The sequence below is a fragment of the Rana temporaria genome, chromosome 12 (assembly GCF_905171775.1).
Source record: "Rana temporaria chromosome 12, aRanTem1.1, whole genome shotgun sequence".
Taxonomy (NCBI): Eukaryota; Metazoa; Chordata; class Amphibia; order Anura; family Ranidae; genus Rana; species Rana temporaria.
The window spans coordinates 3,200,825-3,225,861 of NC_053500.1; the positions used below are offsets into that span (position 1 = coordinate 3,200,825).

A 25,037-nucleotide genomic window follows, 5' to 3' on the forward strand; every position below is an offset into this window, starting at 1 on the left:
CGTGATCTCTTAACAATAAACAAAATACAGGAAGAGAAGCAGAGTACTTTATTGGGACCTGGAGGGGGACCTCTACTGGACACAGAGAGGGCTTCTGTTAGAGAGTCTGTTAGATGTTCGGCGCCCCCACCTCTACAGGCGCCTGGGTGCAAAGCACCCTGTGCACCCTGCCTAGGATCGGCCCTGGAACTTTTACAGCAGATACAACCATGCTGATTGGCTTCAGATTATTTGGGCACGGACCATTTATTGGGCTAAAAAAAAGGACATGAGTAGTCTTGAGTACATTTTTTTCAAATAAATGTTTCTCGAGGGTCCTGAGGGTTTAAACTACACCAGAAAGGTGGACACTAAAACCTTAAAGCACCGCACCCGCAAGGATGTCCGCTTCGTCCATGAACTGCGTGCTGAATAAGGTGACGTGGCCAGCTTTGCGCTCTTTGAGAACAGACCATACACGGTGCCTGGAGAACGGGTCAAGGCCAGCCGTCGGTTCATCCAGCAACAAAATCTAAAAGGAAGGACAGTTTTAAAAATAGAAGAGAAGTTTGTAAAGATTTGTATTGCATACCAACGATTAAAAGAGAACTTAAGACATAAATTATGAGAATCCCTAAATTGTAAGATGTTAGATTTACCATGTATAAAAAAAGTGCGGTGCCATGGTGTGAAAAGGCTTTTTTATCCCCATGGTTTTCATCCAGGCAGGTTGAAGAACTCCAGGGTGCTTATGTCATACAAGGGAAACTGGATTTTTATGCTTCTTCAGAGATTGGTAAAACTCGGATTGGGTCCTGGAGCCCGGGGACTTTGTAGAGACTTGGAAGGGATGAAGCTCCCAACATGGGTCCACCAGCAGCCTAGGTTTGTGGAGGGCTGTTCTTGTCATGCCTTCAGCAAGGTTTTCTTATGTTCCTTTGTTAATTTTTGAATATGCTAATAGTATGTAAAGTAAATTGTAATTTCGCCACCTAGTGGCTCTTTTACATACTCAGTATCTGTGAATAGCTTACTGAAGGTAGGTAGAGATTGTAGCTTAAAAGCCATCGTAGCTTGCAATAATTCCACTGCTCTATACCATGAGATGTGAGAGACAGCCCCCAGCAGGGGAGGGCTGGCAACCTTAGGCCTGGGGGGCAAGTCCAGTCAAGTGGCCCACTGATCCGCCGAATGAGTTCACCATCCATAGCCCACCTGGTTTTTCAATGCAGCCTCACCAGTGCCCATCAGTGCAGCCAACTCCAGTGCCCATCAATGCAGCCTGATCACTGGGGCAGGTTACATGGGGTGTATGGGGGGGAGATGGGGGGTCAGCTAGGGGTGTCAGGGTCTCTCACCTCAGTGATCTCAGCTCAGTAGGTCCTTGCATGCCACGGCCTCCTGGGGGGGTAATGCTCCTGGTCCTGGGGTCAAGGTGCAGCCAGCACCTAGCCCTGCGTCCCGACTCCCTAGCACGCACTGCCTCTGCCTGCTTTCAAGGATCTGGTCCAAGGGAGTTGTAGTTTCCTCTGCGCTGCTCTGTTTTGCACCCACCGGGAGCTTGAGCATGGACTACAACTCCCGCAATGCAACAGCTAGTGGTCAACCGATGTGGCCATGCCCCCCGGCCCCACTTCCTAGTGCAGAATAAAAAAGAAAATGGTAGCGGGCAGCGGCTGCCGGCCAATTTGAACATAAGTTAGAGTGGCCTGGGAGGCAATTGTCACCCTGCCCCCCGGCCCAGCCCTCCCCTGGCCCCCAGTATCCATCTCCTGCAGCTGCGGCAACTCCCTTATCTCTACCCCCATCTCGTCTGAACAGTCAACAGAGAGGGGAGGACAGAACTCTTCCACCAAGGCCAGCGCTTTTTCTTGCAGCCGCAGAGAGGCCCCTCACTCGTGTCCCCTGCTCAGCAGTCGGCAGCAGAGAGGACTCTTGACATCTGATGTAAGGGGGGTGGGTTACCCTGGACATCTAGTCTTACAGATACAACCAGCTCTTTGAATGCAACCATAATGCTGATGCCGCCCACAATGAACTCGAGTTTGACACCCCCTGGCATAGACTGGTTCATGCAGATAGCAGAAGATTGTGAGAGTAGACAGAAATCACACTCTGTGCTTTGTTCATTTTTCATTTCACAAGTTTACATTCACTTTAAGCCAAAGGCTGCGTCCTTAATGCTCCATTATTTAAGCTGGTTCTCACAATGTGTTTTTTTTTTCAATGAAAGCCAAAAAATGCTTGAAAATATCACCTCGGGGTCTCCCAATAGTGCAATCGCCAGGGTCAGCTTCCTCCTCTGACCTCCACTCAGTTTATTGGCTCTCAGGTCTTGAATGTTCTCTATGTCCAGGTCACAGAGGACCTTTTCTACCTATAAAATAAATCTGATCAGCAAAAACTCAAACCTTCCATTTGCAGATGTCAATTGTTGATGTACTTCTACACATCCACGTTGGTTTGTACCTCGGGTTTCACTTTACTTCTAGGAACTCCTTTAATCTGAGCAAAAACCTCCAAGTTCTCCTTCACCGTTAGAAGCTCAAAGTTGATGTCGATCTGCGGACAAAAGCCGATCTTTCTCTGGATCTCCTGACGAAGACTGAGGTCTGATAGAGGATGGCCATAGATGTTGGCAGACCCTACAATGAGGAAGAAATTACGTTAAAGGTCATCTCCACCCAAAACGTATATCTGAGCCTACATCTGTATTGTAGGGGTTGGTTATGGTCCTATCAGAAGATTAGAAGTCATGTACCCATAATGCACAGTGACACCGTTGCCCGTTCTATTCAACAGCAGTATGGTGCCCACCTCTCAGATGTTTCTAGATGTGGTATTAGCACAGTGTTGTCAGAGGGCTCTCTGAAGCTCAATATAAGTAGAGATGGAAACTAGACATGTGCAATTTGTTTAGTTCCGAATCAGTTTTTGAACGAATTTTGACAAATTCGTTAATTCCCGAAATTCCAGAATTTCTCAATTTCCGAATTTTCGGATTTCCAAAATTTTTTAATTCCAAATTTTCGAATTTCCGAAATTTTGAAATTTCGGAAATTCTAAATTTCGGAATATTGAAAATTTGGAAATTGGAAAATTCTAAATTAGGTAATTCAAAATTTTGAAAATCAGAAATTTCAAAACTCCAAATTCCAAAATTTGAATATCCGGAAATTTGAAAATTCGGAAAGTTGTAAAATCGGAAATTCGAAAATTTAGAATTCCAAAATTCGGAAATTAAAAAATTGGAAAATTTGGATTTTTGAACTTACGATTTTTCGAATTTCCGAAATTCCGAATTCCAAATCTTTGACTTTCCGACTTTCCGAAAAAAAAAACAAAAAAAAATACGAATGTAACGAAAACGAACAGCAGTGCACATGTCTAATGGAAACTGAATTGGATTTGGGTCAGCTTTTTTAATGTTAGGCCAAATTTACACTAACAAATGTGCCCGACAGCGTTCACATGCAGCCCCGGACGCAGACTGTAGAGGTCATGCCTATCAAATTTTATATAGACAGGTAATGCAAATAACGAGAGGAAAATCTCACCGCTCGTGACTCCGCCCATCCCGCTGAGTATATTCAGTAATGTTGTTTTTCCAGCTCCGCTGTGGCCAAGTAACGCTGTGATCTGTCCCTCATAGATGTCCAGATTCAGACCTGGATTGGGGGGGGGGGGGGGGTAAAACATTTCAATGATCAATGCATGGCCACACAATATAGTATTATGCTTCCATCAGAGACAAAAAAAACTGTGGAATGCAACATTGTGTCTCTTTACATAAAAAGGAGGACTGTCTTTTTTTAAGTATACTTATCCTTTCCCAGCTTTCTGGAACTTTTTGGGTCTCCTTACTCTTAAAGAGTTCTATTTATTTATATATATATATATAAATACCTTAAGCTTTCTTACAGCCATAACAAATAGTTCCCATAATTAGCCTAATATGTGTGTTTTCTTATGATCATCAGCTCCATCTACTGGCAATAATGCAGTATTTTTCTGTAATACCTCAATCGTGGAAATATCACATCATGGCCACTAGATGGAGCTGGCGATTATAAGAATAATCATCTGTCAATATATGGGAAATATTTGAGACAGTTGAATGCTTGAGATGTTTTATAGAATTTAATTTTTTTTTTTAAATGGACCCATTAATCTTTTTAATTATTACATACAGTGGCCGCGATTCAGATACATTGTCGTATCTTTGAGCGGGCGTAGCGCATCTCCTATGCGCTACGCCGACGTAACATTGAGAGGCAAGTACTGTATTCAGATAGCACTTGCTCCCAAAGTTACGTCGGCGTAGCGTAAATGGGCCGGCGTAAGCCCGCGTAATTCAAAGGAGCAAGGCAGTGGGCGTGTTGTATTGTAATGAAGCGTGACCCTATGTTAAATGCATGTCTGATCGAACGGCACATGCGCGCGCATGCTCAGAATCACTTCGCAAATACTCCCTAAGATACGTCGGCTCAATGCTTTCAAAGGGAACGTAACTTACGCCCAGCCCCATTCACGTACGACTTACGCAAACAACGTAAAATACAACGCTGTTCCGACGTCCATACCTTAACATGACTTACCCCTGCTTTATGAGGGGTAAACTTACGCCGGACATAAGCCTTACGTAAACGGCGTAGCTCAATCCGACGGGCGCAAGTACGTTCGTGAATCGGCGTATCTAGGTCATTTGCATATTCGACGCGTAAATCTACGGAAACGCCCCTTGCGGCCAGCGTAAATATGCACCCAAGATACAACGGCGTAAGGAGACTTACGTCGGTCGTATCTTGCAAAATTCTTGCCGGCGCGCATTTGGACTTACGATGGCGTATCTGGAGATACGCCGTCGTAAGTCCTTTCTGAATCCGGGCCAGTGTGTTCATAATAATTAATTATTGGCTGTGAATGTTTGTATGCCCACTGTCTTCTAAATAGGAATTCCTCAGGACAGACAGCCTTTCCTCTGCCTTAAATGACGGGAAATGTATATTAAGAAGAATTCAGATTCACAACATTCGGAGTTCACAACAAATTTCAATAAATTCAAAATAAATGAAAAACCTTATTAAATAAATTGTAAACGAATGATCCAAATTCGAATGAAAAAATACATTTGAATTTGAATTCTAAATGGAGACTTATTGCAATAAATACAGTAATGCTATAAAAGAGAAATAAGATGATGATTCCTACTTAGGCCGTTTTATAGAATAGAAAAGAAAATAATAGAATAAAACAGAATATAAAATAATAGATTAGAATAGAACAGAAAAAAAGGATAGAATAAAAAATAATGATGTAGAATAGAACAGAATTTTTTTTTATAGAATAACACATAGCATAATATTCTATTATTTTCTTTTTTTTATCAATACATTTTTATTGGGTTTATCAATTTACAACACTTGAGGAAATTGCATTCAATATACAACTTAAGTAGTATAATCACCTTGTACAGGCAAACATTTCACAATATTCTATTATTTTCTACTCTATTATAATCTATTCTTTTCAATTCTTTGATATAAAGCACCCTAAGTAGGAATCATCATCTTATTTCACTTGTATATCTCGTTGTGTTTATTGCAATATGTTCCATTTCAAATTCAAATACATTTTCAAGTTCATTTTGAATCGATTTGAAAATAAGGAACTTCGAATCCAAAAATACGAATCTAATTCTGAAAACGAACCATTCCAACATCATGAATATGAGGAAACAAACAAATTAACTTAAAGTGGAGGTTCACCCAAAAAATACATTTTTAACATTACATTCAGCCGAGTTGTCCTAATGACAATCGGCTGTTTTTTTTTCCGTACATACCGTATTTCACCGCCGCTTCCGGGTATGTCTTCTGCGGGACTGGGCGTTCCTATCTGTTTGACAGGCTTCCGACCGTCGCATACTACCCATCACGAGTTGCCGAAAGAAGCCGAACGTCGGTGGGCAGGCGCCGTATAGAGCCGCACCGACGTTCGGCTTCTTTCGGCAACTCGTGATGCGCTGTATGCGACAGTCGGAAGACTGTCAATCAGATAGGAACGCCCAGTCCCGCAGAAGACATACCCGGAAGCGGTGGTGAAATACGGTATGTACATAAAAAAAACAAAAAACAAACAGCCGATTGTCATTAGGACTACTCGGCTATATGTAATGTTAAACATTTATATTTGGGTAGACCCCCCGCTTTAACACACAAATCTTTCTCTGTTGTGCAAATCTCTAATGTGAAGTACGGTATTTTTTTCCAGAATTGTTAGAACAAAGATCCTCATTTGTATCCATTCTATAAAAAAAAAATCCGTATTACAGACAAGAGAAGTGAACATTTTAGGAATTGGATCACCTCGTAGCGCCTCTGTCGTCTTGTCCTTGCCGCTGTACATTTTCTTGACATTATTTATCCTGTATGAAGGGAGAAGATGTCGATTTAGAGGAAATCACATAAAACCAGTCCAAGGAAATGTTCTTTGACCTGATACTAAACTTCATATATTACATTAACTATTCTCAACCAGGGTTCCTCCAGAGGTTTCTAGAGCTGTCATTGGTTGACCTCCCAACTGATGGTGCCTCCAAACTTCCAGAGCCAACACCACTCTACAGAGCTAGCTCCCGATACTAAAATTCACAATTTACACCAACCATTCCCAACCAGGGTTCCTCCAGAGGTTTCTAGGGGTCCTTGGGCTGCGGCTGGTTGACCTCCCAACTGATGGTGCCTTCATAGTTCCAAAGCCAACACTACTCTACAGAACTAGCTCCTGATACTAAAATTCACAATGTACACCAACCATTCCCAACCAGGGTTCCTCCAGAGGTTTCTAGGGGTTCCTTGAGCTGTGGCTGGTTGACCTCCCGGGTGATGGTGCCTCCATAGATTTAGGGCCAACACCACTCTACAGAGCTAGTTCCCAATACTAAAATTACCAATTTACATCAACTAATCTAAACCAGGGTTCTCTCAACAGGTTTTTAGGAGTTCCTTGAGCAGTGGTTGGTTGACCTCCCAGCTGATGGTGCCTCCATAGTTCCAGAGCCAACACCACTCTACAGAGCTAGCTACCGATACTAAAATTCACAATTTACATCAACCATTCCCAACCAGGTTTCCTCCAGAGATTTCTAAGGGTTAATTGAGCTGTGGATGGTTGACCTCCCAGCTGATGGTGCCTCCATAGTTCCAGAGCGAACACCACTCTACAGAGCTAGCTACCGATACTAAAATTCATAATTTACATCAACCATTGCCAACAGGGCTGGACTGGGACAAAAATTTGGCCCTGGACTTCATCCAGACTGGCCCACTTTGACAGGTCTCTCCCATGGTGGCCGGACAACTCCCGCACCCCCCCCCCCCCTGGCCACCCAAGCCCCCTCTCCCCCTTCACTAGCCACTAGCCGTTCTACTTTATTAGAGTAGAACAGCTGGTACTGGTACTCTTATAGGCAGTACCAGTGGGGAAGCTAGACATTATTTCACCCGGGGCAAAGACTCAGTTCGGTGCCCCCCCCCCCCCTTATGGGACAAGATTAGGCAGAAGTGAGAAACTCCCAGGCCATAGCTGTTGAGTCAGCTGTCTGTCCCCTCCCCCATGCTCCTCTGTCGTCGTCCCTGCTCCTCTGGTCCTCCCCCTGCTTCTTTGTTCCCCCCAGGTGAGTGCTGCGGGAAGGGAGAGACAGAGGAGCGGAGGGGGGCGGCGGTCCGCTGTCACTGAAGCCGGCCCACTGAGCCATCGGCCCACCGGGAAACTCCCTGTAGTCCCAATGGCCAGTCCATCCCTGATTCCCAACCAGGTTTCCTCCAGAGATTTCTAGGGGGTTCCTTGAGCTGTTTCTGGTTGACCTCCCGGGCTGATGGTGCCTCCATAGTTTCAGGGCCAACCCCACTCTACAGAGCTAGTTCCCAATACTAAAATTACCAATTTACATCTACTAATCTAAACCAGGGTTCTCTCAACAGGTTTTTAGGGGTTCCTTGAGCAGTGGTTGGTTGACCTCCCAACTGATGGGGCCTCCATAGGTCCAAAGCCAACACCACTTAACAGAACCATACCACAAATGATCCTTTTAACTGTGTTTTACAATTCTCACCACCAACGTTGAGCATTCTTACCAATGACCACCATATAATTATTTATAGCTAATAAAACACCTTGATCCACCATTAAATGATGAGAAAAAATATCAGCCATTTGTCAGGGTTCCTCAACAGGTTTTTAAGAGTTTCTTGAGCAGTGGTTGGTTGACCTCCCAACTGATGGTGCCTGCATAGTTCCGAAGCCAACGCCACACAACAGAACTAGAAACCATACCACCAATGATCTTTTTTGCTGTGTTTTGCAAATCTCACCACCAATGTTGAGCATTCTTTCCAATGACCACCAAAGAATTATTAATAGCAGGAGTTCTCTAAAACCCAAAAAATAATTTCAAGGGTTCCTTTGGGGTAAAAGGTTGAGAAAGGCTCTACATGAATCAACAGAGTTTTCAAGGCACCGTATAATGGGCAAATATGGCTGCTTCCAGTTCCATGGCAATTCATGTATATAACATCATGTTGAAAAGAAAACTTGTCCCAAACCTGGATCGTTGCTAAATATAATATTTTGGGGTCCAAGTCAATGAGCTTTGGGCTCTCTTTAATTTAAGGTGCTTACTTTGTGTGTCTTCTATAATGGAGAGAAGTGAAGACTTCACCTCGAACATCAGTACCTGATCGCTTCTTTTCCTAATAACTCAATAGGAACTTTTTCTACATAGTCCCCAGAGTCCTCCTCTAATCGCTCTCCTTCTCCTAGCGGTACGGGGGTCATCTTCTTCTTCTTTGACCAGAATGAAGGTCTCAGGCAGAACAATGGGTCGTGTCTCACTCCGTTTTTATCTGCCATGAGAAGAAGTCAAGTCTGGTTAAGGCCATGAGGATAAAATAAAGACAGCTGTAGAGTTACTTTTGTTGAGGCTTTTAGACCAGCGTGCATATAATGACATCATAAGAGTGACATCACAGTGACCAAGACAAGTCAATGCAATAGCTTTCATTCTTATGTTTGAGGCTTGGACACGACTGGCATTCCCACCCATGCGCCCCATCTGAAACATTTTGCTAATGGAACACCTTGACCCACCGTTAAATGATGAAAAATATCACCTGGAATAATCTTGTCGAAATAGAGAGTGAGGATGATATAAAGCACTGAGTCCAGAGTCAGGTAGATGGCGCTGGAGAGTATGTGGGAGGAGTCACCGCCAATGTCTGAAAAGAAGGTCCCTTGAAGGTCATTTTCCATGTGGATGCTCTAAAAACACAGAGCGGTCATCATTAATGGACACATTTCACACCAACAATACAAGAGTCCATCCCATACATCACAGGTGTTTTCTGAAGTGTATTTAAACCAAGCTGATGCTTTTGTCTGTGCAGTGCAGGAGAACAAGTTCACATAAATGCCCGCCCCTGAAGAACCGCTCCTTCACTCTTCCTTTGCTCCCTTCAGCTGCCAAATGAAGAAAATCAGTACTTTCAGGTATAGATGACCATGCCACTTACTCCCTGTCACGGTCTCTGCACCTCCTTGTCCCTTACACCCCAGAGAGCTGTCCCCTCCTGTGTTATGTACTCGTTGCTGTGATCGTTTGGGGTGTGGTTGTATTCCATTGTTTGTGTCTGTCTGCCTTGTGAAGGGAAGAGGACTCCTCCAGAAGCCCCCTGCTGATAAGACTGTTTACTGATGAGAAGTTTGAACACACCTGACCTGTGTGTCTATTGTCATTGGACAGTTTAACCAATCCAAGGGTGGGGGGGGGGAAGTGTCTTGTAGTGGAATATCTGTTGTAACATGTGCTGGGATAGAGGCAGTTGTGTGGTTTACCATTCCGGTTCCTGCCTTCTACATTGCCAGTCTGAGCGGTCCTAGGCTATGGCCAGCGACTACAGACCAACCCCCTTTGTCCTTTTTCATCTGAGTGACCAAGTCTGCCAGTCCTGCGGCCTCCATCCTGTGAGTGGATTATCCCTGGCTGTGTGCCATCCTGTGAGTGGATTATCCCTGGCTGTGTGCCATCCTGTGAGTGGATAATCCCTGGCTGTGTGCCATCCTGTGAGTGGATTATCCCTGGTTGTGTGCCACCCTGTGAGTGGATTATCCCTGGCTGTGTGCCATACTGTGAGTGGATTATCCCTGGCTGTGTGCCATTCTGTGAGTGGATTATCCCTGGCTGTGTGCCATCCTGTGAGTGGATTATCCCTGGCTGTGTGCCATCCTGTGAGTGGATAATCCCTGGCTGTGTGCCATCCTGTGAGTGGATTATCCCTGGTTGTGTGCCACCCTGTGAGTGGATTGTCCCTGGCTGTGTGCCATCCTGTGAGTGGATTATCCCTGGCTGTGTGCCATTCTGTGAGTGGATTATCCCGGGCTATGTGCCATCCTGTGAGTGGATTACCCCTGGCTGTGTGCCATCCTGTGAGTGGATTATGCCTGGCTGTGTGCCATCCTGTGAGTGGATTGTCCCTGGCTGTGTGCCATCCTGTGAGTGGATTGTCCCTGGCTGTGTGCCATCCTGTGAGTGGATTGTCCCTGGCTGTGTGCCATCCTGTGTGTGGATTATCCCTGGCTGTGTGCCATCCTGTGTGTGGATTATCCCTGGCTGTGTGCCATCCTGGGAGTGGATTAACCCTGTTATCGCCAGCACTGTGAGTAGAGCAAACTCTGTTCTTGTGTGTCCAAGACTGTGTACGGACTACCCCTATCTACCAGAACTCTGCTATTTCTCTTGTTTGGACAGCCTGGCCTGGATTACCCTTTACCAGCACAGAGTCTGCTACCCCGCTGTGCATTTATATTGTGTTACAGACTCTTGTTTTGCCTGGCTGTGATAACTGCTACCTGGCTGTGTGTTAACCCCCTCTACCATTAAATAAAAAGCTTTGTGGGTGCTCCTACTCTCCCCGTGTGTCTGTTCCACCTACATCTCCATCACATTCCCCTTCCTGTCATATGACTGCTCTGGTGCTTGGCGATTGACACAGTGCCCTAGGGGGTGGGGCAATATTCCTCAGCCCTGTGTAATCTCGAAAAACATTTCCCAATAATAAATGATTACCTCCACCAGCCCGACGGCGAGGGAGAAGGGGTGGAAAATGCTGAGAAAAGCTTCCAGAGATTTGGGTATGGCGTTCATCAGTGGGAGGAGGCCCAGCGCGGCTAGGAAGAGAGTGATGAAAAACCCCAGAATCGCTGTCAGGCGGTGCTTCCTGAAGAGGGCGCTCAGCATGCAGTTAAAACAGACCTGGGTGGGTAAAAGATTAAACAGTGAGGTTGGATTCAGTTCATAAAAAAGGAGCTGGAGAAGAAAACTACCTCCATAAACCACTGGTCTATAATGCCCCTCATATGGTAAGGATCCCTTGTGAAACCCTAGCGATGTAGGCTAGGTGACATGGAATTATCTTGGTGCACTGTGTATCATAAGCAACTGTCATTTCTAAAATATTTTTTCGTATCCTTTGTTCCATCCCAGCCCTGGAGATCTCCAGCCACTTCCTGTCTACATGCACTGCAGGGATGGCGGCGTGGCATTTCAGAGGGTTTCCTGATGGTGACAAAACTTGACTATGCCTGTGTAATGTGTATTGACATGTCCGCTTGTAGTCTCCACTGGAATCCCTTGTGACAATGCAGGGAGACTGAGACAGTGTTATGTCACCCCCATAATAGGAAGTTCCATGACCTTCTCAGCATGAATTTTGAAAATGACTTCTGAAAAGATATTAAAGATGGGATATCTCTGTTAAAAAAAAAAAGATGGGATAAGCAGCTCAATCTCTGTACTTGCGAACGATACTAAGCTAAGCAGGGCAATAACTTCGACACAGGATGTGGAAACCTTGCAAGAAGATCTGAACAAATTAATGGGGGGGGGGACAACTACAAATTTTGTAGCTAAACTAGGGTAGGGTGCAGGGTGAGCCTGGGCATACTGCATTTGGAGTATCCCAAGGCTCAATCTTCCAACACTACCCTACCTAAATTTGATGAAAAGTATAATGGAGGACACTCTCTGACTATAATGGACTCCCCAGGGTGAAACCCCTCAGTGGACTCAAATGAAGGAGCAAATCCTGAGCCTAAAACAGTCTCTCCAAGAGTTAACAAGGGCAGTCTCTAGGATCTCGCTCAGGCCTGTACTCGCTGTGCCCTTGAATGCTTTCCTGCAGTACCAGCCAGCTTCTGTACTATGAGCCTCCAGAACCAGATCCTCTGTAGACACTTCTTCCAAACTACTCCTCATCAGACACAGATCCCTAAGCTCTAGTTGAGCTGGAACCACAGTAGCTTCCTTCAAACTTTTACTAAGTGACCCAAAGGGCCACAACCCTCAGGCTGGATCTTCTCAGACAAGGATCCTGCTGTTCTATGGCCCATTCTATTTATACACACCTCACCCACCTACTGGTCATTCTTTCTATCTCAGGATTGGCTGAGGCTGTTCAATATGCAAAGTAAGGACCTGCCTCTTCCAACTTACTCGTGACGGGAGGGCCTGTGGAATCCAGAATCCCTTGGAAAGTATGGGATACCCTTGTTTCAGCTCCCCATGCACCTCTTATGTCGAAGTCACCATGTGTTATCCTGGCACAGGGTGACTGAGAAAATATGTCTTGGATTACTTAAAATAGGACAGTATTATTTATCCACAATATCTCCCAGGATACATGTAAATACTATTCTTGGTTTGTTTGATTCTGAACTCAACATGTTAATTGAAAGAGCTGATCACATTGGCCTCTGTACAATGTAGGAGACGGGCCAACTGCTACCTGAGCTCCTGCTATTGTGAGAAGATGTCCTGTGTTTAAACTTATGATAATGTATCATCTTATGTGTGAAGCTCGGTGACCTGTAGTGAGTAATCCTGATTTATCATAACAATGACCAGTCTGCTTAAAGGGATTAGTTAATTAGCTCATGTTAATTAGGTTTCTGGTCACAGGTGTATTTTCAGAGTAATATGAGCAGGAGTATGCACCTCCTCTTTTACTGTATATTAGACTTGTTTTCCTTTCAATAAAATCTGATTCCTGTTTGACCCTCAATATGGAGCCTTGTCTCGTACTTGGGGGGAGAATTATTTGTATGGGTTTCTTGTTTGGCTGGTTGGAGTGTTCGGTAGCTGCCTTTGTGTTCGGGAATGGAATGTCCTAAACAACTTTAACCCCTTTCATACTCGGGGTGTCGTTAAACCACTCGATTCTGGAACCCACCAAAAATCAGGGGGGAAGCAGCCAAGCCTGCAACCAGCAGAACCCAGAACAGCCAAAAGCAATCAAACTTCGCCCCACTGGTTACAGAAGAGCCAACATCTATATTTACCTCAATACTACTAGCAACCTACAAATGTGGCCCTCATTTACGCAAACACATCATCCAGACTTACCGTTGCAACGCCGTAGAGGGTGAAGAGCAGAAAAATAACGCCAAAGGAACTTTCCACAAACACATAAGTGGTGGCGACCAGAGCCATGAGGGTGGCGATGATGATGGCGCTGACGGTGTACAGCAACCCCCAAGACAACCTGAAATACAAGATGATGACACCATACTGGAGATCTTCTAAGAGTGGAAATCTCCAACCAATGGGGGCCATTTTATCTGCCAACAGAAAGGCAGGCATGCTTGTGACCCCCGATCTTCCTGAACTGTTCAAAGTCAGTAACGCCACCACTGTGTCAATGCCCCACCTCCCACACCACTGGCACCCTACCTGAGCTATTTATTCTTCCATAAAGGATCCCTACCAAGAATATATTTATTTGGGTTGACCAACGCCACTCACCAAAACGCCAGATCCTTCAGTCCCATCATCCTCATCAGCTCTCTGGTTTTCCTCCTCTCCCGGGTAATCTGCAACGTCATGAGATAGGACAGCGAGACGAAGCACATGCTCAGGTCATAGATGATGGCGCCCATGTACAGAGGCGTCCTTTCTGTGGAATCCACAGATTTCATCTTCACCACCTCTGTGGCCGCCAAACCATCCCACAGCGACTGCTTGGTGGTCCTCTGCAAAATATTGCTTGTGCTAATTATTTCAGAATTTTTTAACCGCCTCCGTACCGCGCCTATTCTGGCACTTCTCTCCTACATGTAAAAATAATCATTTTTTTGCTAGAAAATTACTCAGAACCCCCAAACACTATATATGTTTTTTTTTAACAGACACCCTAGGGAATAAAATGGCGGTCATTTCAACTTTTTATCTCGCACGGTATTTGCGCAATAATTTTTCAAATGCCTTTTTTTGGGGGGAAAAAAAACGGTTTCATGAATTTAAAAATAACAAAACAGTAAAGTTAGCCCAATTTTTTTGTATAACGTGAAAGATGATGTTACGCCAAGCAAATAGATACCCAACATGTCACCCTTTAAAATTGCGCACACTCGTGGAATGGCGCCAAACTTCAGTACTTAAAAATCTCCATAGGCGACACTTTCAATTTTTTTTACAGGTCATGGCCCGGATTCAGAAAGGACTTACGACGGCGTATCTCCAAATCAGCCGTCGTAAGTCCAAATGAGCGCCGTCGTATCTATGCGCTGATTCATAAAGGCAGTTACGCCTGAATTTGGCCAAGATACGACCGACGTAAGTCTCCTACGCCGTCGTATTTTGGGTGCATATTTACGCGCCGCTAGGGGCGCTTCCGTAGATTTACGCGTCAAATATGCAAATGACCTAGATATGCAGATTCAGAAACGTACTTGCGCCTGTCGGATTTAGCTACGCTGTTTACGTAAGGCGTCGGTCCGGCGTAAGTTTACCCCTCATAAAGCACGGGTAAGTCATGTTAAGGTATGGACGTCTGAAACGTCGGAACAGCGTCGTATTTTACGTCGTTTGCGTAAGTCGTACGTGAATGGGGCTGGGCGTATGTTACGTTCACAACGACAAAGCATTGAGCCGTGACCCCATGTAAATGAGTGGCCGATCGAACGGCGCATGCGTGCGCATGCTCAGAGTCACTTCGCAAATACTCCCTAAGATACGTCGGCTCAATGCTTTGTCGACGTGAACGTAACATACGTAACATACGCCCAGCCCCATTCACGTACGACTTACGCAAACGACGTAAAATACGACGCTGTTCCGACGTTTCCGACATCCATACCTTAACATGACTTACCCCTGCTTTATGAGGGGTAAACTTACGCCGGACCGACGCCTTACGTAAACGACGTAGCTAAATCTGACGGGCGCAAGTACGTTTCTGAATCGGCGTATCTAGGTCATTTGCATATTCGACGCGGCCAGCGTAAATATGCACCCAAGATACGACGGCGTAGGAGACTTACGTCGTGACATCTTGGCCAAATTCAGGCGTAACTGCCTTTATGAATCAGCGCATAGATACGACGGCGCTCATTTGGACTTACGATGGTGTATCTGGAGATACGCCGTTGTAAGTCCTTTCTGAATCCAGGCCTCAGAGGAGGTCTAGTGCGAGAATTGTTGATACCTCACATGAGTGGTTTGAACTGCGTTTACATATGTGGGCGGTACTTACGTGTGTGTTCGCTTTTCAACGCGAGCTACTGGGGACAGGGGCGTTTAAAAAAAAAAACTATTTTAATTGTTTTTTTTTATTTTCCTTTTTTTTACACTTTTTTTTTACATTAAATTTTTTATTATCACTTTTATTCCTATTACAAGGAATGTAAACATCCCTTGTAATAGGAATCTATCATGACAGGTCCTCTTTATGGAGAGATGCGATAAGACCCCACACATCTCTCCTCCAGGCTGTAAAGCATGAGATCGGAAAAAAATAATAAAAATTCACCAATCTCATGCTGCTAGCCGCGATCTCGGCTTTGTTTACATGCAGGGCCCCCGGGCGTGACATCACGTCGCGCCCGGGCCTCTGACGGCCATAGAGATGACTGGTCACCGTAAATCTCTATGGTCGTCATCCGGCGGCAGCCAATTCTTTCTCCGGGTCCCCGATGACACGAGAGACCCCGGAGAAGCACCGGATGTCGGCGGGAGGGGGGACGTCCCCTCCCGTTGCCTATAAGAACAATCAAGCGGCGGAACTGCCCCTATGATCATTTTTATTGTGCGCAGAATCGCCGGCTTGAAAAGAAGGACATCTGAACGATGCCTCTAGCTTCACAGGAGGCTATCTTGGTCCAGATTTGTGATCGTCTTCCTTGTCTTTGGTACCTTCCTTGGTCTTCTTCCCACTTAGAAACGTAAGTGTGGCTGTTAGGGGCTTTTAGGAAACCGGGTCCATTCTTTATTCGGTTTACCCCTCAGGGTCTTTCTGGCCCCACTGATCAGACAACTACCTATATAACGAGGAGTGATGGGACAGAAATGGCTTTGGGCTCACCTCAACAATGGCGGAGTCAAGGCTGGCTTGTAGAGAGATGAACCCCACTTTCCAGTACTCCAGGGGGCGGCAGAATTTTTCTGAAGTTTCGCAGTAACCTGGAGGAACACACAGGAAGAGCAAAGACAAAAAGAATTATAGACAGTAGAGTTTCTTTTATGCAACCCTGTGATAGAGAACGGTAGGTATCTGGACTGTGCTTGGCCATAGCACAGCTGAAGCTCTGAGGTGCATGCAACGTGGGATGCTGGTGCCCGTCTTACTGTGCTCAGGCGAACCCACACACCTATGCACATGCATGGATTAGCCATTGACACTGCCACCAAGTGGCCTGTAACGGGAGGGCCTGTGGAATCCAGAACCCCTTGGAAAGGATGGGAAACCCTTGTTTTAGCTCCCCATGCACCTCTTATGTCCATTAGGGGCACATGGTGACTGAGAAAATATGTCTTGGATTACTTAAAATGGGACAGTAATATTTCTCCACAATATCTCCCGGGATACATGTAAAGACTATTCTCGGTTTGTTTGATTCTGAACTCAACATGTTAGTTGAGAGAGCCGATCACATTGGCCTCTGTACAATGTAGGAGACGGGCCGACTCCTGCTGGAGCTTCTGCTATTGTGTGAAGGTGTCCTGTGTTTATACTTATGATAATGTATCATCTACTGTGTGAAGCTCAGTGACATCAAGTCTGACCTGTAGTAGAATCCTGATTCATCACAACAATGCCCAGGAGGGCACGGAGTCACATCGGCTGCTTTAAGGGATTAGTTAATTAGCTCATGTTAATTAGGTTTCTGGTTACAGGTGTATTGTTAGAGTAATATGAGCAGGAGGGGGGGGGAACCTCCTCTTCATCTGTATATAACACTATTCTTGTTCTAATAAACAGTTCATGGTGAGCAACCAAACGAGTATCGTCTTGTTTATGGTTCTCTGATATCTATATTCAGACTGGGAGGAAGCGGTATATGACGAAAGCACTCAAGCGGAGTGTGGGACCTTTCGTTACATGGCCTATATAAGTGCAGCAGCTGCACTAGTCCATTGGTGTCTGATGTGCAGCGGTACCCGTGTTCTTGTATCGGATTCTGCTGACTTCTGTGTTTACCCGGCATGCTCCTGACTTCGCTTGAACGCTACATGTGCTGACCTTGGCCTGTCTCCGGACTTTGCTCTGCCTTCTGCGTATCTGCGTGATCTCGTGTTGCCAATCTCTGCCTGTATCCTGACGGTTCCTTGCCTGCCGTCTATGCCGGCATTTGACTGTCTGTTGCCGACCTGGCTAGTCTGACCTCGCATCCAGTTGTTTATCCTGCCCTGCCTGCACCTGCCTAGCTCTGGCTGGAGCGTCTTCTACTGTGGGTCACCAGTCTTCCTGCACCTGTTGTCAGCCGCTGCCCATTGCTGCCTGCGGTCTACCAGTCCAGGTTCTGCTGTTGCAGCTATGTAGCTCCGATGATGTTCCTGCTACACATCAATAATACCACCAGACTACACAGGCACTCATACCTCACCACGTTCTCAAGACCGCTGTTGCAACATCAGTAGTCCCCAAGCCAGGGCTGTGCGAGAGGCTCCCTCTGCACATCAGGCTCAGCCACAAGGTATGTGACAGTAGCATTGTTCTTACTGACCACCAATGTAAGGAACGTTCTTCTCACTGACCACCAATGTAAGGAACGTTCTTCTCACTGACCGCCAATGTAAGGGACATTCTTCTCACTGATCACCAATGTAAGGGACATTCTTCCCACTGATCACCAATGTAAGGGACATTCTTCTCACTGATCACCAATGTAAGGAACATTCTTCTCACTGATCACCAATGTAAGGAACATTCTTCTCACTGACCGCCAATGTAAGGAACATTCTTCCCACTGATCACCAATGTAAGGAACATTCTTCCCACTGATCACCAATGTAAGGAACATTCTTCTCACTGACCGCCAATGTAAGGAACATTCTTCTCACTGATCACCAATGTAAGGAACATTCTTCTCACTGACCGCCAATGTAAGGAACATTCTTCTCACTGATCACCAATGTAAGGGACATTCTTCTCACTGATCACCAATGTAAGGGACATTCTTCCCACTGATCACCAATGTAAGGGACATTCTTCCCACTGATCACCAATGTAAGGAACATTCTTCTCACTGATCACCAATGTAAGGAACATTCTTCTCACTGACCGCCAATGTAAGGGACATTCTTCTCACTGATCACCAATGTAAGGGACATTCTTCCCACTGATCACCAATGTAAGGGACATTCTTCTCACTGATCACCAATGTAAGGGACATTCTTCCCACTGATCACCAATGTAAGGGACATTCTTCTCACTGATCACCAATGTAAGGGACATTCTTCTCACTGATCACCAATGTAAGGGACATTCTTCCCACTGATCACCAATGTAAGGAACATTCTTCCCACTGATCACCAATGTAAGGAACATTCTTCCCACTGATCACCAATGTAAGGGACATTCTTCCCACTGATCACCAATGTAAGGGACATTCTTCTCACTGATCACCAATGTAAGGAACATTCTTCTCACTGATCACCAATGTAAGGGACATTCTTCTCACTGATCACCAATGTAAGGGACATTCTTCTCACTGATCACCAATGTAAGGAACATTCTTCCCACTGATCACCAATGTAAGGAGCATTCTTCCCACTGATCACCAATGTAAGGGACATTCTTCCCACTGATCACCAATGTAAGGAACATTCTTCCCACTGATCACCAATGTAAGGAGCATTCTTCCCACTGATCACCAATGTAAGGGACATTCTTCCCACTGATCACCAATGTAAGGAACATTCTTCCCACTGATCACCAATGTAAGGAGCATTCTTCCCACTGATCACCAATGTAAGGGACATTCTTCCCACTGATCACCAATGTAAGGGACATTCTTCCCACTGATCACCAATGTAAGGGACATTCTTCCCAATGACTAAATGTAAGGGACATTCTTCTCACTGATCACCAATGTAAGGGACATTCTTCCCACTGATCACCAATGTAAGGGACATTCTTCCCAATGACTAAATGTAAGGGTTGCATTCTTACAACTGGCCACTAATATAAGGGGCATTTTTTTCACTGATCCCCGATGAATTGGATTAGCAGGAGGTTCACAGAGCTCTGATTTTTTTTTACGGGTTCCTCTGGGGTAAAATGGTTGAGAAAGGCTGAAGTAGACTTTCATGTAAATGTAAAAAGGAAGGAAGTGGCAGACGGTGTGAAAGTTGCAGCATGTCGATGTTTTTAAAGGAAGTGAAATTGTTTAGGACCTCCGCGGCTGAGGAATTGGCGAGATGTTCTCTTACCTCTTTCAGCCAAGTAGTGATTGGGGCTCGGGACGTTGTTGAGAGGATATCGGATAAAATACGTGAACTCGTTCTCAAATTCCACGCCGGCGGTGATTTTCCAATTAACTGCGTCCAGGAGGTCATATATATTTTCGAATTCCTTCACCGATATTTCTGGAAGGAGGAATGGAGACTTTTGTAACTTCCATTCATTTATTAGCGGGGGGGGGGGGGGTCATTCTCGGGGTGCCCCAGCTTCGTACACACAGATAACACTTGAACGGGAACTAAAACATTTTATAAAGCAGTCAGGCCCTCTGGTGACCCCCATACACTCCTCATTCAGTGGAGAGGAGCCCCATGCTCGGCTGATCTTACCTGGGATGATGGGGCTTCTGTTGACCCTCTGCATGATGTCCTGGATGGCCGGGGTTGAAGAGATGTAGCCAACTGGAAAACTTTTGTTGCTGAATTCATCCAGACGCCCCAGGACCGTAGCCGGTGTGTACGCCCTCAGGCCTGGACCACCGTTAATATTCAGCACTATGAAGAGCATGAAGATCAGCGCCAAATGCTGGAGCCACTCCTGTAAACCAAAACATGGGGTCACCAACCACCATCACCAATTATGATAAATACTTCGACATCACAGACAGGGATCTCCTGACCTCTCCACTACAGGAAGTTATGGGTAAGATAAAGGGGCTCCTAACCAGAGGAATCCACACTCGGCTGGAGGACATAGGATGGTCTCTCTAGATCAGGGGTCCTCAAACTTTTTAAACAGGGGGCCAGTTCACGGTCCCTCAGACTGTTGGGGGGCCGGACTATAGTTTAAAAAAAATGTGAACCTATGCACACATCTTATTTGAAGTGCAAAAAAACCCTAACCCCATCAAAGATTCCCCCCATATTAGGCCCCCCATCACAAAGCTCCCCCCAACACAAACTGCTTTCCAACACAAAGCCCCCAATAACTGACCCCCCATCACAAAGCCCCCAATAACTGACCCCCCATCACAAAGCCCCCCAACACAAACACCTCTATATCACAAAGCCCCCAATAACTGACCCCCCCCATCACAAAGCCCCCAATAACTGACCCCCCCATCACAAAGCCCCCCAACACAAACACCTCTATATCACAAAGCCCCCAATAACAGACCTCACACCACAAACTCCTCTCCATCAAAAAGCCCCCATAACAGATCCTCCCCAACATAAAGCCCACCAACACAAACTTCTTTCCATTTTAATGCCCCCACTAACTGAACCCCAATCACAAAGACCCCCAACACAAACTCCATTAAATCACAAAGCCCCAAATAGCAGACCCCCACCACAAACTCCTCTCCATCAAAAAGCCCCCATAACGGATCCTCCCCAACTTAAAGCCCCCCAAACACAAACTCCTCTATTTTACAAAACCCCCAATAACAGACCCCCCACCACAAACTCCTCTCCATCAAAAAGCCCCCATAACGGATCCTCCCCAACATAAAGCCCCCCAATAACTGACCCCCATCAGAAAATGCCCCCCAACACAAACTTATTTTCATCACAAAGCCCCCAATAACAGACCCCCCCACCACAAACTCCTCTCCATCAAAAAACCCCCATAACGGATCCTCCCCAACTTAAAGCCCCCCAAACACAAACTCCTCTATTTTACAAAACCCCCAATAACAGACCCCCCACCACAAACTCCTCTCCATCAAAAAGCCCCCATAACGGATCCTCCCCAACATAAAGCCCCCCAATAACTGACCCCCATCAGAAAATGCCCCCCAACACAAACTTATTTTCATCACAAAGCCCCCAATAACAGACCCCCCCACCACAAACTCCTCTCCATCAAAAAGCACCCATAACAGATCATCCCCAACATAAAGTCCCCCAACACAAACTCCTCTCCATCAAAAAGCCCCCATAACAGATCCTTCCCAACATAAGGCCCCCCAACACAAACTCCTCTATATCACAAAGCCCAGAATAACAGACCCCCCCATCATAGACCCCCATAACAGATCCCCCATCACAGATCCCCCATCACAGACTCCTCTCCATCACAGATTCCCCCCATCAAAAAGCCCTCATATCAGGTCTCCCCCCCATAGCAGTTCCCCCCATCACAGACTCCCCCCATCACAAAGCCCACCCAACACAAACTTCTCTCCTCACATAGCCCCCATCACAGATCTCCCCCCTATCACAGATCCCTCCCATCTATAACATCCCAGCACTCCGCCCCTCTGCTACCTCAATCACACAAGACAAAAAGTAAGTCTCTTACGCCGTCGGATCTTAAGTGCATTTTTTTTTGGCCGCTATGTGGCGCTTCTTTCGAAATCCGCATCGAGTATGCAAATTAGCTAGATACGCGAATTCCCGAACGTACGCGCGGCCAACGCAGTAAAGTTACGACGTTTACGTTAGGCTTTTCCCGGCGTAAAGCTGCCCCTGCTATATGAGGCGCAGCCAATGTTAAGTATGGCCGTCGTTCCCGCGTCGAAATTTTAAAAAGTTATGTCTGTTGCGTAAGTCGTCCGTGAATGGGGCTGGACGTCATTTACGTTCACATCGAAACCAATGACCGTCCTTGCGACGTCATTTAGAGCAATGCACACTGGGAGATTTTACAGACGGCGCATGCGCAGTTAGTTCGGCGCGGGGACGCGCTTCATTTAAATGATACACGCCCCCTACCCGCCGAATTTGAATTCCGCCGGGTGATTTACGCTACGCCGCCGCAACTTACGGAGCAAGTGCTTTGAGAATACAGCACTTGCCCGTGTAATTTGCGGAAGGCGTAACGTAAATGAGATACGTTACGCCTGCACAATTTTGCGTCGATCTACGTGAATCTGGGCCTCTGTGTTCTTGCCACTGCGCCCCAACACCTACACCAGCAGCACCCCACCTACACCTGCACCCCACCTGCACTCTGTCATCTTATGCCTTAGGCCTCGTACACACGGACGGACTGTCCGCTGAAAACGGTCCGCCGGACCGTTTTCAGCGGACATGTCCGCTCGGAGATTTCTGTCTGATGGTTGTACACACCATCAGACAGAAATCCGCGCGGACACGATACGCGGTGACGTGGCCGCGCCGTCGCCGCGGCGATGTGTGCGGCCCTGGAAGGTCAATGCTTCCACGCATGCGTCGAATCACTTTGACGCATGCGAGGGCTTTCGGCCGAGCGGACATGTCCGGTGAGTCTGTACAGACGACCAAACATGTCCGACGGACAGGCTTCCAGCGGACATGTTTCTTAGCATGCTAAGAAACATTTGTCCGCTGGAAACCTGTCCGATCCGCCGGAAAATTGTCCGGTCGGACGTACAGACGACCGAACATGTCCGCTGAAACTGGTCTGCGGACCAGTTTCAGCGGACATGTTCGGTCGTGTGTACGGGGCCTTAGTGTCACTGAGAGGAAGTAAGGGGAACTCTCAGGGCCGATCCTAGGCAGGTTGCACGGGGTGCTCTGCACCCAGGCGCCGCAGAGGTGGGGGCGCCGAAGCTCCAAAGTGCTCCCCTCTCTCCTCCTTGTCTGTGTCCAGAGGTGGAACGCATGTAGCGGGTGCTGCGATTCCCCATCCCGCTTAATCTCTCCGCTGGCAACTGACAGGAGCGCATACCTCCCGCTGTCCCCGGAATCCGGGCTGGGTACCACAGCGGAGCCTAGTACTGGAACACGTTTCGGTACTAGGCTCCACTAATTAATTCTGTCCAGTGCGCATGGAGCAATCTCCTGTCTGCCCCGCCCCCTCTTTGTGTGTCGGCTCTTCTCCCATAGGCGGTGTGATGAGAGGCTTCTGGGTTGGCCGGAGCTGCTGCCAATCATCCTGTGCACTCCCAGAAATGCTCTCAGAGTGCCACCCTCCAAGTAACCAAAGATGCCATGTATGCCCCGCCCCCCTGTAATGTGCTTCTGCTCCCAGCACGCCCGAGCTACAGGGATCTATTGGACAAGTACTGATCTATGGAGACACCTGACGTGGGGGGCTCTGATGGGGGACACCAGCTGTGTGGGGTCTCTAATGGGGGACACCTGCTGGGAGGGACTCTGATGGGGGACAACTGCTGTGGGGAGGCTCTGATGGGGGACACCTGCTGGGGGGGACTCTGATGGGGGACACCTGCTGGGGGGGACTCTGATGGGGGACACCTGCTGGGGGGGCTCTGATGGGGGACACCTGCTGGGGGGGACTCTGATGGGGGGACACCTGCTGGGGGGGCTCTGATGGGGGACACCTGCTGGGGGGCTCTGATGGGGGACACCTGCTGGGGGGGCTCTGATGGGGCACACCTGCTGTGGGGAGGCTCTGATGGGGGACACCTGCTGGGGGGGCTCTGATGGGGGACACCTGCTGGGGGGGACTCTGATGGGGGACACCTGCTGGGGGGGCTCTGATGGGGGACACCTGCTGTGGGGAGGCTCTGATGGGGGACACCTGCTGGGGGGGCTCTGATGGGGGACACCTGCTGGGGGGGACTCTGATGGGGGACACCTGCTGGGGGGGCTCTGATGGGGGACACCTGCTGGGGGGGACTCTGATGAGGGACACCTGCTGGGGGGGACTCTGATGAGGGACACCTGCTGGGGAGGACTCTGATGGGGGACACCTGCTGGGGGGGACTCTGATGGTGGACACTAATGAAGACTTCTTAGGAGCATCTCTGTGTTTGAGTCGTAGCCATAGAAACATTTGTAAAGGGGAGAAGTTAGTAAGATGACCCCGCCCATGTGGGGGCGCCAGAAATATTTCTGCACCCAGGCGTCTGTGACCCTAGGATCGGCCCTGGGAACTCTCCAATATGGACATAGAGAGAGCCCCCCCCCCCCCCCTTCTTGACAGAAGCTTAATCTTATCAGTTCTACTGAAAATAAAATACATTTTGGTTGGAGTTACACTTTAATGCCTCTAAAGTGAACATCAGATAACAGAGCTCCCTGCAAATTTATTGTATAAAAGGAAAGGTCAGCAGCAACCACTTACATTGTTCTCACCCCCCCCCCCCCCCCAACAGCCACAGGGTTGCCCCCCAGTCACGGTTTACTTACCAGCACTACATTTCCCAGACGCCTCCATTGTACCAGAATATTCTTCCGCAGCAGAGCAAAGGTCTGCTGGACGAGGCCGGCCTCCCTCCCTGTCCCTCCGGTCATCTGAAAAACACACATCACCACTGATTACTCTGGAAATACTCCTCGTTGTTGTTTTGCAAGTTTTTTTTTTGTTATCATTGTGTATCTTTTTAATTTTTCTTTAGCCTTTTGTTGTTTTGAAAATACTTGTTTTTGT

General features: G+C 47.0%; 1 protein-coding gene across 1 annotated transcript in view; it reads right to left on the minus strand.

The window, feature by feature from the left end:
- Nucleotides 1–25,037, minus strand: part of LOC120918526 (ABC-type organic anion transporter ABCA8-like) — a 79,313-nt gene that overhangs the window by 47,273 nt on the left and 7,003 nt on the right. Inside the window, exons 2-15 of the mRNA XM_040330155.1 lie at nt 24,797–24,901; nt 20,105–20,312; nt 19,745–19,900; nt 16,395–16,492; nt 13,838–14,064; nt 13,439–13,577; nt 11,105–11,290; nt 9,153–9,300; nt 8,717–8,885; nt 6,348–6,406; nt 3,537–3,647; nt 2,449–2,624; nt 2,237–2,356; nt 373–511 (exon numbers count right to left, since the gene is read on the minus strand). Of these exons, the coding sequence (XP_040186089.1) occupies nt 373–511; nt 2,237–2,356; nt 2,449–2,624; nt 3,537–3,647; nt 6,348–6,406; nt 8,717–8,885; nt 9,153–9,300; nt 11,105–11,290; nt 13,439–13,577; nt 13,838–14,064; nt 16,395–16,492; nt 19,745–19,900; nt 20,105–20,312; nt 24,797–24,901 (2,041 nt within the window). The remainder of the gene's footprint in view (nt 1–372; nt 512–2,236; nt 2,357–2,448; nt 2,625–3,536; nt 3,648–6,347; nt 6,407–8,716; nt 8,886–9,152; nt 9,301–11,104; nt 11,291–13,438; nt 13,578–13,837; nt 14,065–16,394; nt 16,493–19,744; nt 19,901–20,104; nt 20,313–24,796; nt 24,902–25,037) is intronic.